Source organism: Schistocerca cancellata, chromosome 6, assembly GCF_023864275.1.
Source record: "Schistocerca cancellata isolate TAMUIC-IGC-003103 chromosome 6, iqSchCanc2.1, whole genome shotgun sequence".
NCBI lineage: Eukaryota > Metazoa > Arthropoda > Insecta > Orthoptera > Acrididae > Schistocerca > Schistocerca cancellata.
The window spans coordinates 282,930,291-282,946,086 of NC_064631.1; the positions used below are offsets into that span (position 1 = coordinate 282,930,291).

Here is a 15,796-nt window from a genome sequence, read left to right on the forward strand (position 1 = left end):
GTCAAAACCACTACTTAACTTAATGGTGTACGCTCCACCTCACACCGGCCTATGTTCGATGGGCCATGACCCGCCAAACTGCAGCTACAAACGGTCGCTCATTTACAAGCTTGTCCCGCTATGTATGCACATGCGCAAGGCAAGGGAAGTTACTTGAATGTGCATGCCCATACAAATACGAGAAAGTTTTACATGGATTGGAGCACATGGAAATGTGGTAACAGCATGCTGTGGAACATACCAATATATTGTTTAATTGGACAGGTAAAAAATCTACTCATCAAGCGGCGGCAGAACACACACATGAAAGATCTTTGGGAGCCAGTGACTCCTCCTTCAGGCAGAAGGGTTGAAGGGGAAGCAAGAAGGGTGAAGGAAAAGGACTGGAGAGATCTAGGAAAAGCGGTAGATTTTGGGAAAGTCACTAAGAACCGTTAGTCAGGGGAAACTTACCGTACAGGATGAGAAGGAAAGACTGATTGTTGGGGACTGCATCGGACGAGATTTGAAAACATGAGAGCTTAAAGGTGGAAGACAGGGTAATATGCAAGACAGAGATTACTACTAAAACATCGTGCATGAGTTAATATGAGTGAGAAGCTAAGTGCATTGTACGTAATGGAGGTGGGAGGGAGCGGTGAAAAGTAGACGGGAAAGACAATGAAAGATGCAGAAAACAAAAACAGAGTGAAGCAAAGAGTAGTTACAGTGAAGAAAAGCTGAGACAGAAGAAATTAACGTAAATTAATGCTGGGTGGGTGGTGAGAACCACTACATGTTGTAGTGCTAACCTGGAGTTCTGAGAAAGTGGTATCTGGGGGGAGAATCCAGATGGTGTATGTGGTGAAACAGGTGCAGAGGTCATGAATGTCATGTTATAGAGCATACTCTGCAACAGGAATATGCGAGTTGCCAGTATATACCCTCTGCCTATGCCCATTCATCCTCAATGATAATTTGGTGGTAGTCATGATGATGTAGAAGGTTGAACAGCGTTTACATAGTAGCTGGTTTTCGTTGTCGTATACGAATATATTGGGCACTTAATAAATAAGTAAGTGTTTGTGCTGAAACAAATCAAATCAATTAGCATTTGGGTATATGGTACAACTACTAGTCCTTCCCTTTCCTGTTCCACCTGCAAATGGAACAAGGGAAAAAACAACTGTCTAAATTTTGTCTGTACAAGTTCTAATTTCTGTTATATTGTCTCCATAGCCCCTACATGAAATGTACGTTGGCCGCATTAGAATCATTCTGCAGTCAGCTGCAAATGCCTGTTCTCGAAATTTTCTCAATAGTAATTCACAAAAATAACATCATCTTCCCTCCAGAGATTCCTATTTGAGTTCGTGAAGCATCTCTGTAACACTTGCATGTTGATCGAATCTATGGGTAACAAATGTAGCAGCAGTCTTCTGAATTGCTTCAATGACTTCCTTTAATTTGGCCTGGTGGGGATCCCGAAATCTCAAGAGGTACTTAAGAATGGGTTGCACGAGTGTTCTACACATTATTTTCTTTTTAGATGAGCTATACTTTACTAAATTCTCCCAATAAACTGAAATCACCCACTTGCCTTCCCTGCCTTATGTGATTGTTTCATTTCATGTCACTTTTTAGCATTACTTCTAGATATTTAATCAAAGTGTGTGTGTGTGTGTGTGTGTGTGTGTGTGTGTGCGCGTGCGCGCAGCACACCACTAATACTGTATTCTCAAATATTACATCATTTTTTTACATACTCAACTGCATTAAGTTAAATTTTCTTAAATGTAGAGCAAACTGCCATTCATCGCATAAAATAGATATTCTGTCTAGGTCATTCGGCATTGTCCTACAGTCATTTGATGACAACACTTCCCATACGTTACAATGTCATTAACAGTCCCAGACTGCGGCTCAGGTTATCTGCAGAAAGAGAGAGAGAGAGAGAGAGAGAGAGAGAGAGAGAGAGAGAGACTGTCCTATCACACTTTCCTGCAGGCACTCCTGATATTATCCTTGTCTCTGATGAACACCCACAATTCTATTACTTAACAAGTCTTCAACCCATTCACATACACGGGAACCTATTCTATGCGCTTGGAACTTTATTAATAGTCTGCAATGAGGTGCTGTGTTAAATGCTTTCAGGAAATTTAGGGATATGGAATGTGCCTGTTGTCCTTCGTCCTTGCTTCACATGCAATTCGTGTGAGAAAAGTGCCAGCTGAGTTTCACACAAGTGAAGCTTTCCTAAGTCTGTACTTATTTTTGGACAGAAACTTTCCTGCCACAAAAAAGTTTGTTATATTTGAAATTAGAGTATGCTCAAGAACATGGCAGCAAATTAATGTCAAGGATAATGATCAGTAGTTTTGCAGGTTCCGTCTTTTATCCTTCTTCTGATATAAAAATCAAGTTTTATATCTTCAAATGTCACAATATACAGAGACAGATAAATAATTTCTGAAGTGAAAAGTAATAAAAATTCTTAGGCCATAACATAGATCAACATATTGGTATCAGTGTAAGCATCAGAATAAGAGTGACAGTCTAATCACACATTGTGTTTAATGTTGTATAGATAATTTGTGTTACGTTTTGTTTTCTCTGTTACATTTCAGTATTTTCATAAATAAATTAAAATCTATATATCATTTCCACCATGAAATACTAAGCTTCTATTTTGACAAATATCATTGTTTCTTATCTGGTAATGTATAATATGTTAGAACTTCTCACCTAAAACAGCCATTTGCCCAGCATAAATTCGATCAGCGCCAAGTTCACCAGCATGGTCGACACGTAATATTCGATCAACTGTGGAATCTGCTTTAGTTGAAATCAATCTTCGCGCAGGAAAGGCACAAAGAAATGAAGCTCGAGGTATCAGTGCAGTCTGCATCTGTAGAAACAGCATAATAACAATAATAATAATACAGTTTAAAGTAATAAATGACATTTTTGATACAAGTGCTGTAGTTCCGCATGAAGAGCACCCAAGTTCCTGAACAACCAGAACTTTTGTCTCTGAGGTAGCCTGTACATGTTTCAAAAGTATTTTCTTAATATCTACTCATACAGTGAGCTCGCCACCTCATATGTATTTTCTTAATACCTATCCAGGCAATATAATTGTCACCATGTTTGCACCACACAACCAGTCTCACAACAAAGTGTAACTACATAATGATATAACTGATAAAAGCTGGTGCATCTTCTTTTGTCCTGTTAACCAATGACGTTGTGAACCAATGGTGTATGGAATATGGTATACAGCACATGTGCAAGAACCAGTTTCCTTTTCCAGAGAGCTGTCAAAATCATAAAACTGCAAAACTTAGAAACATATAAGCCATATAAGCACAGTGTGAAAGTCATGTTATGTTGTACATATTCTTTGTTTACATCAATCAGTTAACTCAGGCAGACTAAATGTAGGGCACATGATCTGCATTATCAAGAGAAAAGCCTTAAAAGAGCAATGTTAGTGTCTGGAGTTTGAGAGAACAACCTAGACCACTGAATCCTTAGAGAGCGTGAAACTTAATGGGAAAACAATGTAAGGAGGATTAAGTTTTAATGTCTTTTCAATGAAAACATAATTAAATTAATGATTGAATATAATAGAGGGAAACATTCCATGTGGGAAAAATATATCTAAAAATAAAGATGATGTGACTTACCAAACGAAAGTGCTGGCACGTCGATACACACACTAACAAACACAAATGTACACACAAAATTCTAGCTTTCGCAACCAACGGTTGCTTCGTCAGGAAAGAGGGAAGGAGAGGGAAAGACGAAAGGACATGGGTTTTAAGGGAGAGGGTAAGGAGTCATTCCAATCCCGGGAGTGGAAAGACTTACCTTAGGGGGAAAAAAGGACAGGTATACACTCGCACACACACACATATCCATCCACACATATACAGACACAAGCAGACATATTCAAAGGCAAAGAGTTTGGGCAGAGGTGTCAGTCGAGGCGGAAGTGCAGAGGCAAAGATGTTGTTGAATGACAGGTGAGGTATGAGTGGCGGCAACTTGAAATTAGCGGAGATTGAGGCCTGGTGGATAATGGGAAGAGAGGATATATTGAAGAGCAAGTTCCCATCTCCGGAGTTCGGATAGGTTGGTGTTAGTGGGAAGTATCCAGATAACCCGGACAGTGTAACACTGTGCCAAGATGTGCTGGCCATGCACCAAGGCATGTTTAGCCACAGGGTGATCCTCATTACCAACAAACACTGTCTGCCTGTGTCCATTCATGCGAATGGACAGTTTGTTGCTGGTCATTCCCACATAGAATGCATCACAGTGTAGGCAGGTCAGTTGGTAAATCACGTGGATGGTTTCACATGTGGCTCTGCCTTTGATCGTGTACACCTTCCGGGTTACAGGACTGGAGTAGGTGGTGGTGGGAGGCTGCATGGGACAGGTTTTACACTGGGGGCGGTTACAAGGTTTGGGGATTTCATAGGGATGAACTAAGAGGTTACGAAGGTTAGGTGGACGGCGGAAAGACACTCTTGGTGGAGTGGGGAGGATTTCATGAAGGATGGATCTCATTTCAGGGCAGGATTTGAGGAAGTCGTATCCCTGCTGGAGAGCCACATTCGGAGTCTGATCCAGTCCCGGAAAGTATCCTGTCACAAGTGGGGCACTTTTGTGGTTCTTCTGTGGGAGGTTCTGGGTTTGAAGGGATGAGGAAGTGGCTCTTGTTATTTGCTTCTGTACCAGGTCGGGAGGGTAGTTGCGGGATGCGAAAGCTGTTGTCAGGTTGCTAGTGTAATGGTTCAGGGATTCCGGACTGGAGCAGATTCATTTGCCACGAAGACCTAGGCTGTAGGGAAGGGACCATTTGATGTGGAATGGGTGGCAGCTGTCATAATGGAGGTACTGTTTCTTGTTGGTGGGTTTGATGTGGACGGACGTGTAAAGCTGGCCATTGGACATGTGGAGGTCAACGTCAAGGAAAGTGGCATGGGATTTGGAGTAGGACCAGGTGAATCTGATGGAACCAAAGGAGTTGAGGTTGGAGAGGAAATTCTGGAGTTCTTCTTCACTGTGAGTCCAGATCATGAAGATGTCATCAATAAATCTGTACCAAACTTTGGGTTGGCAGGCCTGGGTAACCAAGAAGGCTTCCTCTAAGCGACCCATGAATAGGTTGGCGTACGAGGGGGCCATCCTGGTACCCATGGCTGTTCCCTTTAATTGTTGGTATGTCTGGCCTTCAGAAGTGAAGAAGTTGTGGGTCAGGATGAAGCTGGCTAAGGTAATGAGGAAAGAGGTTTTAGGTAGGGTGTCAGGTGATCGGCGTGAAAGGAAGTGCTCCATCGCAGCGAGGCCCTGGACATGCGGGATATTTGTGTATAAGGAAGTGGCATCAATGGTTACAAGAATGGTTTCCGGGGGTAACAGATTGGATAAGGATTCCAGGAATTCGAGAAAGTGGTTGGTGTTTTTGATGAAGGATGGGAGACTGCATGTAATGGGTTGAAGGTGTTGATCTACGTAGGCAGAGATACGTTCTGTGGGGGCTTGGTAACCAGCTACAATGGGGCGGCTGGGATGATTGGGTTTGTGAATTTTAGGAAGAAGGTAGAAGGTAGGGGTGTGGGGTGTCGGTGGGGTCAGGAGGTTGATGGAGTCAGGTGAAAGGTTTTGTAGGGGGCCTAAGGTTCTGAGGATTCCTTGAAGCTCCGCCTGGACATCAGGAATGGGATTACCTTGGCAAACTTTGTATGTGGTGTTGTCTGAAAGCTGACGCAGTCCCTCAGCCACATACTCCCGACGATCAAGTACCATGGTCGTGGAACCCTTGTCCGCCGGAAGAATGACGATGGATCGGTCAGCTTTCAGATCACGGATGGCCTGGGCTTCAGCAGTGGTGATGTTGGGAGTAGGATTAAGGTTTTTTAAGAAGGATTGAGGGGCAAGGCTGGAAGTCAGAAATTCCTGGAAGGTTTGGAGAGGGTGATTTTGAGGAAGAGGAGGTGGCTCCCACTGTGACGGAGGACGGAACTGTTCCAGGCAGGGTTCAATTTGGATAGTGTCTTGGGGAGTTGGAGCGTTAGGAGTAGGATTAGGATCATTTTTCTTCATGGCAAAGTGATATTTCCAGCAGAGAGTACGAGTGTAGGACAGTAAATCTTTGACAAGGGCTGTTTGGTTGAATCTGGGAGTGGGGTGCTGAAGGTGAGTCCTTTGGATAGGACAGAGGTTTCGGATTGGGAGAGAGGTTTGGAGGAAAGGTTAACTACTGAATTAGGGTGTTGTGGTTCCAGATTGTGTTGATTGGAATTTTGAGGTTTTGGAGGGAGTGGAGCTAGAAATGGGAGATTGAGTTGATGGGAGAGACTGGGTTTGTGTGCAATGAGAGGAGGTTGAGGTTTGCTGGAAAGGTTGTGAAGGGTGAGTGAGTTGCCTTTCCGGAGGTGGGAAACCAGGAGATTGGATAGTTTTTTGAGGTGAAGGGTGGCATGCTGTTCTGATTTGCGGTTGGCCTGTAGGAGGATGCTCTGAACAGCCAGTGTGGATGTGGGAGAGGAAAGATTGAGGACTTTTATTAAGGATAGGAGTTGACGGGTGTGTTCATTGGCTGATGTGTAGGTGAAGGATTAGGTGGGTGAGAGAAATGGATTGTTCAGTTTGGAACTGGTATAGGGACTGATGGAAAGAAGAGTTGCAGCCAGAGATGGGAACTTTAAGTGTGAGGCTTTTGGGGGTAATGCCAAATTTCAGACAGGCCTGAGAAAATAAAATATGTGAGCGTAATCTGGCTAGGGTGAAGGCATGTTTGCGGAGGGAATGTAAATAAAACTTAATGGGGTCGTTGTGGGGGTGTTGTGAGGGTGACATGGTATTAGAAGGTGGAAAGTGTAACATGAGGAAAATGTTATTGATAAGGTTAAAGGAATGTCAAATTCAGGAAACTACTTCATTTTTTTCCTTAATGCTATTTGCAAGCCATCATCAGTGATGATGTAGCTTTGTTGTGCTGTTCTCACATTCCCACATTTGTCTTCATTTTCACATGGATAATTTGACATTTTTAGTCCGTCTGCAATTATATTTTGCATACATTTACTTGTACCTGCTACCATGGGTGAGACCTCTAATGCACACTTATGTGGTGGTGCTCGATTCGGGGGTAAGCCGATTCAAATCCTGGCGGTAAAAATAATTTTATGACAGTATTTGGCAAGCAATGGGAGGAGAGGTGGTGGCATAAAGTTCCTGATGATCAAACTGTGTGCCAGTGTCCTGGTTTAAATACCAAAACTCTCTGCAGGGTCTCATGACGTGAGGGCATGTGATGCTGTTGATGGCAATCCATCCATTGGTTGGGGACGTTAAGTTTGGCGGCCCCCTTGGTCCTAATCGTAAGGGAGTAGGCTATGTGCAAGCACTGGGTTTCACTTTCTACAGCCTCTCATCATAATCATCATCATCATCATCGTCATCATCATCAAACAACACAAACATTACACTACACACACTACATACATACACAAAATACATACATGAAGTATTACAAATAGTGTGTAATGGAGCATGTTGTACATAAACAATGAACAAAAAAGATTTATTTTTTACACTGTATATGGATAATAACGGGTAAAGAAACAACAGATCTCTTGAGGAAACGAGTATAGGCATGGGAATGTCAGAACAACAAAGATGCTTTGCTCCATCAAAGTAAAATTCATTTCATAATAGAGGAAGAAAATACAGCAATGATCTGCATCGGAACGGAGCAGGTGAAAAATTACTGAACATAAATCACCGAAATAATTTGTCACAGTTAATTTGTATGGGGCTGACTGCCATGTGGAGCACCCAGGTTTGATTCCCAGTACTGCCAGGAATTATTCCTTGGTGGGAGGACTGGTAAAGGGTGCACTCAGCCTCGTGAGGCCAACTGAGGAGCTACTCGGTCAATTATTAATGGTTCCTATGTCAAGAAAAGAGATGGCTGGATGAGCAGTGTGCTGACCACACGCTCCCTCATGCCGCATCCAGTGGTGTCACTGACAGAGAATGAAACAGCAGTCGGTCAGATCTGATTGGCCCATCTAGAGGCAGAATGAGGGACTTTACTGTTACTTTTTTGACTGCATGCAGGGTGGCCAAAATAAAACTGGGCCATAAAATGTTCATATGTCTGATACAAAATAAGTTATCTTAGCCATTGAAGTTTCCAACACTTTGGAAAGAGTAAAATAAAAATTATGATGGGAGACTGGAATAGCTTAGTAGGGAAAGGAAAACAGGAGGACATAGTGGAAGAATCTGTACTAGGGAAAAAAATGAAAGAGGTGAAACCTAATAGTCTGCTATGATAGCTTTGATCTCTGGATTATAAGCACCATCATCAAGGGCTGTATGCATTAGCAGCTCTTAGTAATAGTGAAGATATCAGATGATTATTTTATAACCAACCAAATATTTAAAAATGGTATCAATATGGCGAAAACATTTCCTGGAACAGATGCCGATGCAGATCAGAACTTGCTAGTGGCAGATGTTTGCAAAAAAGCTGAAGCGTATTAGAAGAAGAAACTGGGGTGTGGTCAAATGGGACCCTGAAGGATGTAAGGCCACAGTTCAAAATACTGAAGAAAAACTTTTAAATTGAGCAGAATGTGCCAGTGTACCAGAAGAGTGGATTACAATGAAAAATACTATTCGGAAAGCCTTAGAAGAAGTTACTGGAAAAGTAAAGAAGAGAGGGAATGGATTACATCCAGTATGTTAGATATAGTGGATGAACATAGGAAAAGGAAGAATTGACATTCTGTGGAAGGAAGGAAAAACAATATAGAAAGCAGACTAAAGAAATATGACAATTAATTGATCAAGCTGGAAAGGAATGGCTGAAAAGTAACTGTGACGAGATTTAAGAACTGGAAAGGCAGGATAATGTAAAAGCAATGTGCAGTGCAGTACATGTAAGTACCTCTCAAAGACCTAAGAAAAATCAGCAAATAGGGTATACAAAATAAAAATGGAAAGATGACAGCATGCAAAAGAGAGAAAAAAAAGAGTATGGAAAGAGTATCTGTATACTGAAGAATTCTACGAAACACAGAGAGATCATACATGGCTATGATTGTAGCTGAAATTGGAATGTGACAAAATGAACTGTAGGCCCAAGATATGTGAAGTGGAGAAAGCCATTAAGGATCTCAGAAAGAGGAAAGCAATGGGCTGTAATAAAACATCAGCCAAAGCTTTATCAATCAGATATGGGATGAGGATATTTGGCTTTGATCTAGTTAAAAATATTGCAGTATCTTTACCAAAGAAATACAAGGCCAAGATTATATGTCAGTTAATTTCATAGGCAACATTATACAGGCTGCGAGCTCAATGAACCAACATTTGACTTCCAAAAAATTGCATATGCGTCTTGTATATTAGATAACATGGTAACTTGTATCATCCATCATAAATGTGTGAACGGTACAGTATTTGGTGCAACAGAGTTTTTGTGTCAGGTAGTATGCACTGAAACCAATGAACAGATTTGTAAATCTCTCTACGTGGAACTGTGACATTGCATGTTTAGGCGTTAACTATTTTACTCAGAATATTAGAAAGAATAATTGAGACAAACATGGGGAGAGCACCAGTTTGGATTCAGGAGAGGAACATAAGGTACTATTGGATGTTTGAGAGGCATAGTACAAAGAGTGCTTGGAGTTAACTGGGACATTTACATCATTTTTTTGATTGGGAAAAGGCGTTTTACAGAGTTGACTGGAGTATCCCCCTGAAAACCTTAAAAGATGGTGTAAACTGGAAGGACCTGTGGTTGTAAGTGGTGGTAAAGATTGTTACTGAGGAAACAAACAAAACAGGTATTGGAAGAGGTGTTAGGCAGGTGTGTTATTCATTGCTGATACTTTTCAAATATTTATGCTGATGCAAGCTTTAGAAGGAGGAAAAAAAGAGATATAATAGTAGGAGGAGAAATGATACACACATATAAGTATGCAGATGGTCAAGCAGGGTTGACTGAATTGGAGGAAAAGCTACAATTTGTGATGGAGAGGATCATAAAAGTAAGAAAAGAATATGGAATGAGAACGGATGTAGGAAAGACCACAGTTATGAGAAATGGCAAATGTGAAGGTTCCTTCAACATATCTTTGGAACAAATATCTTGGAACAAGTAAAATCTTTTAGGTACTTAGAAGTTTTGTGGCAGGAAATGGCAGCTATGGGGAGGAAATAATAAGCAGAGTATCTATGGGTAAAAAGATCTGTTGAAAATATGATAGGTTTGTTAACAGAAGTAAGAAGTTTGATAGAATTACAAAAGTGCTTCACCACATATTTTGTCTAGAGTGTAGAATTATATGTCAGCAAATCACGGAAAGTAAAATAGTTTTGAAATATGGTTCTGGAGAAAAATCCTAAAAGTGAAATGGACCAGCAGAATGAATGAAGAAGAAGTGCTTCTAAGAATATGAGAGGAAAGAAAACTACTGATACGGATATGAATAAGGAAAACATCTTGGCTGGAGCATATAAGGCAAAGAAATTGCCTGCAACAGAGTGTCATCAAAGGAATGATTTCAGGGAAGTGCAATACCTTAACTGGATGATAACAACAGTAATGTCACTGATGACAATGCCACTAAAGCAGAGCCACTGAACATGGTTTTCTGAAATTCCTTCACCAAAGAAGAAGTAGTAAGCATTCCAGAATTCAAATCTACAAAGAACAACTGCCAACATGAGAAACTTTGAAGTAGATATCCTAGGTGTGGTGAAGTAGCTTAAATCACTTAATAAAGGCAAGACCTCTGGTCCAGATTGTATACCAGTCAGGTTTCTTCCAAAGTATGATGATACAATAGCTCCATACTTAGTAATCATATACAACTGCTCACTCTTTGAAAAATCCATACCTAAATACTGGAAAGTTACCCAAGTCACACCAATACTCAAGAAAAGAAGCAGAATAATCCACTGAATTACAGTCCCATATCACTGATGTTGATTTGCAGTAGAATTTTGGAACACATACTGTGTTCAAACATTATGAATTACCTCAAAGAAAATGATTTATTGACAAATACTCAACACGGATTCAGAAGGTATCATTCTTGTGAAACGCAACTAGATCTTCATTCTCACAAAGTATTGTGTGCTGTCAATTGGGAATGTCCAATTGATCCCATATTTTTAGATTTCCAGGCACCATTTCTCGCACACTTCCAATCAAATTGCATGCCTATGGAGTACTGCCTCAGTTGTGTGAGTGGATTCTTGATTTCATGTCAGAAAGGTCACAGTTCATAGTAACCGATGGAAAGTCATCAAGTAAACAGAATTAATGTCTGGTGTTCCTCAAGGAAGTGTTATAAGACTGTGTACTGTTCCTGATCTACATAAACAACTTAGTACACAATCTGAGCAGCCCTCTTAGGTTGTTCGCAGATGATGCAGTCATTTATGGTCTTTTAAAGTTAGCAGATGATTAAAACCAATGGCAAAATGATTTAGTCAAGTTATCTGTATGGTGCAAAAAGTGACAACTGATTGTAAATAATGAAAAGTGTGAAGTCATCTACATGTATACTAAAAGAAATTCACTAAATTTTGATTACATGATAAATAGTGCAAATCTAAAGGCTATAAATCCAACTAAATACTTAGGGATTACAATTATATATAACTTAAATTGGAACAATCACATAGATAATGCCATGGGGGGAAACCAAAGACTGTGATTTATTGGCAGAACACTTAGAAAGTGCAACAGGTCTACTAAAGAGACTTGTCCACCAGAGCATTCAGCTGGTACTCGTGCAGAGATGGATACACCAAAGAAGAAGGCTGCTCTTTACAGAAGAGACTGGAAAGGACTACCATAGAAATCAATCCAGAAAAATCTTGCTGTTTAGATTGCCTTGTCATAAAACAATGAAAACTTTTTTGGGCCAGTTCTATTGTACCCACCCTGTAGAGGACTAACTTTCACTAAAGGTGCATATTTGAAGAAGTAAAGGTAACTGAAAACAGTATGGTTGTGATGCCAGCTGAAGTGACTACAAGGATGAGAGGTGAGTTGGAGGGAAGAGAGGCTGGCAACTATGAGAGGGAGGCAACAATGCCATGGGACAGAAACGTGGGACAGGCAAGCCCATGTTAATGTAAGCAGAGGAAGTTGCATGTGGCACACAATGAAATGTAAGAGTTTGGGAGAGCAGATACAACAGAGGGGGATCCATGAGACATGTGGAAATCGGTGGCCATTTGGATTGAGGGATAGAAATATGTGTTGTAAGGACATATCCCACACTCGCATCCATCCCTGTTGGCATTTTGCCGCCCCCCCTCCACTTATATTAGTTTACACCCTTAGTGTCCTCTGTTTGTTCTGCTTCCCCAGCCCCCCACCCCCCTTACTCCAACCCTTGCACCACCAAACGCACTCATCCACTTCATCACAGCTGGAGGGTAGATCACCTACACCACATTCCAACATCTCTCTCCTAGCTGACAATCTCCCTTCTCTCCCCCCCTCTCCAGCACTCCAACACTTGAGCTTGGCCGAGCTGCAGTGCTGGGACAGTGTAACACTGTTGCAAAAATTATTAGGTTCACTTGGTTTTCTTATAACTGAATGAATATGACAAGTTCACAGTGTGTTAATAAAATGTAATAAAAGTTATCAAAAAGAAAGAAAAAATTTTTGGACCTAAGATACAGTGAATTGTGATAAGAAACATGAAGCTGAGTAGCAATATTACCTCTAAACAAAACAAGGTAGCATCTTCGTTATGAATGATGCACAGCTCTTTGAGGTTCACAAAGAGCTAAAGTGGTAATATTTAGGTTGGCCACAACTTTCTTCAGAAGTTCACATCATCTGCTATGGCTATGAACAAGTAGCAAATGATTCCTACTCCATATTGTACATGCAAAGATCATATAGCATCAACATCGATGTTGTTGTTGTTGTGGTCTTCAGTCCTGAGACTGGTTTGATGCAGCTCTCCATGCTACTCTATCCTGTGCAAGCTTCTTCATCTCCCAGTACCTACTGCAACCTACATCCTTCTGAATCTGCTTAGTGTATTCATCTCTTGGTCTCCCCCTACGATTTTTACCCTCCACGCTGCCCTCCAATACTAAATTGGTGATCCCTTGAGGCCTCAGAACATGTCCTACTAACCGATCCCTTCTTCTGGTCAAGTTGTGCCACAAACTTCTCTTCTCCCCAATCCTATTCAATACTTCCTCATTAGTTCGATGTATCGTCCCCATATTCCTGAGCTCAATTTTGCATGGGATCTTGCTGCAATCACCTCAATAGGATAAAATACAATTCCAGTTTGCAAAGCATCCTAAACTGTTACCAATGGACCATACATAAATTAACTCTCTGTAAATAGACTGCTTTCATGAAGGCTCTGTAAACCATATTTCCAAACTTAAATAATCCAGTTTTAACCACAATATCTGGGTGTAGTTAGCTCTAAATAGAGAACCTATATAAATATGTTTGGCTGCCCCTGTAACTCTGCAAGGCAATCTTCAATAATGAGAACTTGGTAGGCAGACCACCAAAGAATGAAAATTTTACTCCAGCTATATTTGTCAGATTTTCAGTTTACCATTTGTATGACATCAGAAAATGATCAAATGTTTATTGTTAGTTATTTTGTTTTTTTATTCGCTAATACACTTTATAAGGATACAGTTGTTCTGTAGCTCTGAGATAGATACAATAGGATCTTGTAGCCCAAAAAGGTACAGGAATGTTTAACTGTCAACTACCACATCAGGGGCAGCAAGTATGCAATTAACTTTCCCTTTTTTTTTACTTTAACCTATGTTGCTTCAAATTTTCAGATCTTTGCAAAATTTTTTGTGCCAGTGTGTACTATTATCTTTTTTTCTTTTAAAGTGGCACAACTAAAAAGAAAAGAATGGCTGACATGGTAATACATGTTAGTCTCTTGACTATAATGTCCTGTATAGACATGATGAGATCCAATAGTTTACTGTTATGATTACAGTAGACTTCACATATGCTAATACCAATTAACAGAAAAATCATATTCATTGAACAGATATAGTTAAACATGTAGTGTGTCTCAGGTAATGTGTACACCCATAATATTTTATAAGTAGTTCTAGATGCCAACAACTGATAGTACACAAGAGCTTACTGTATGAGTAACATTTACTCAAGAATTTAATCAACTGCAATTTTTTGATCAGAATAATACATTTTTAACAATATTCAGTAAATCTAGAAAAGAAAAATGTAGCAATACAATCATGTTAAACTTTTCAGCGAATTGGTGGAATGAGATAAATTTGAAGACAAAATCTGCCTGCTGGCAGTTTTACTTTAGTATTCACTTCAGCCTCGTGTATCAAAACAGAAGAAGACTGTGCAGCAAACTCTTTAGTACTTTCCTTAACTATTTTTTGTGAAATATTGAACTGCAAAACTAAGGTCTTTTCAAGAATTATTAAATTTTACAAAATTGGTATATAGCTTCATGATATCTGTAGATAAACTCAATTGAATTGCAACACAAACCTCTTTCAAGAGCTACTAAAAGTTGCAGTGTTTCTTATAAAGCAGTATGACAAGTAGTAACGTACTGTAAATAGGACTCAGTATTTACAGATGTGGGAAATATTTTCTATAAAAAAAATGCCATTGTATTCCAGTAAATATTAAGCTACTAGTAGCTAATAAACAGCAGCTATATAGCAAAACTGAAGAGATAGCAGCTTATGTTTTCAAAGTAGTAGCCTTCCTAGTAATTTACTAGACTAAATCTAGATGGCATAAATGTGAATAGCTCTAAGCAGTGTAGTGATACTTCATTGTTCTTCTTGGGTCTTCTGTCATCAGGTTTGTTGTCAGAGCTTGCCGTGCATTTCTGTCTTTGGCCTTCTCATGAGAGTGGTGCAGCTGGTATCCTCCATGATCTAGTTGAGGTATTCTAGTTTTGTTCAGCCTCTTGTGTTCTTCCTCTCTAATGTCCCTTCAACAATACTTTTAAGATACCATCAAACCTCAGCAGTTGGCCAACCCAAGTGTCCCATGTGTCGGATAGGCTTCAAGACATGGCTTCTCTTCCTCCCGTCTGTAGAGCATATCTTCTTTTGATATCTTGCCTATCAAAAAAATCTTGAGCATTCTGCAGGAACACCACATCTTGAAGGCTATTATTAATTTTTTTTAATTCTCTGAATATCTGTGTTTCACATCCATACAGCAACACAGTCCAAACAAACATCTTTATGTGGTCTTCCCTGAGATATATATTTTATTCGTAATGCTGTATAAAGATTAAGTTTCTATGATTTCACTGTCTTTTGTTAATGTATACCTTGACTCATCCCACATCTCTGAAGGTTCTTCTTGGTGATACCTACAAAACCCGATAAAAAAAAGTCTGCAGCTATATGTAAAAGAGACAGACTTCTGATAAAATGTTGTAAATAATTAGCAGTTCATTCAGTACACTTAGTGATGAGTGTTAAGGCTCAAACCTTCAGAAGAAAAGAGATAAAATTGGGCCATTCCAACCCACAACCTCCCTTGTAAAAAAATGTATCAAAAAGCATCTAACAGTGACTCCAGAAAACACACACATTGTCTCCTCCGAAAGCATGGAAATGAGGTCTATGAGATTTTTCTTGTCCGAGATGTCTTTTGTAATGTATAGGAAATTTATCCCCAATACAATTTGATTGAGTAAAAATACTTTGCATACAATTTTCCTTGCTTACCGCAGCAGTAACAACCTCTATCTTA

At 40.0% G+C, this 15,796-nt stretch overlaps 2 protein-coding genes across 11 annotated transcripts in view; one reads left to right on the forward strand and one right to left on the reverse strand.

The window, feature by feature from the left end:
* Positions 1-15,796, forward strand: part of LOC126191187 (protein shifted-like) — a 63,525-nt gene that overhangs the window by 39,378 nt on the left and 8,351 nt on the right. The gene's annotated exons all lie outside the window — the stretch shown is intronic.
* LOC126191188 (5-demethoxyubiquinone hydroxylase, mitochondrial) overlaps positions 1-15,796 on the reverse strand; it is an 87,320-nt gene that overhangs the window by 10,465 nt on the left and 61,059 nt on the right. For all 7 annotated transcript variants that reach the window (XM_049931973.1, XM_049931975.1, XM_049931976.1 and 4 more), the window contains exon 2: positions 2,728-2,890. In XM_049931973.1, coding sequence (XP_049787930.1) covers positions 2,728-2,890 — 163 coding nt within the window. The remainder of the gene's footprint in view (positions 1-2,727; positions 2,891-15,796) is intronic.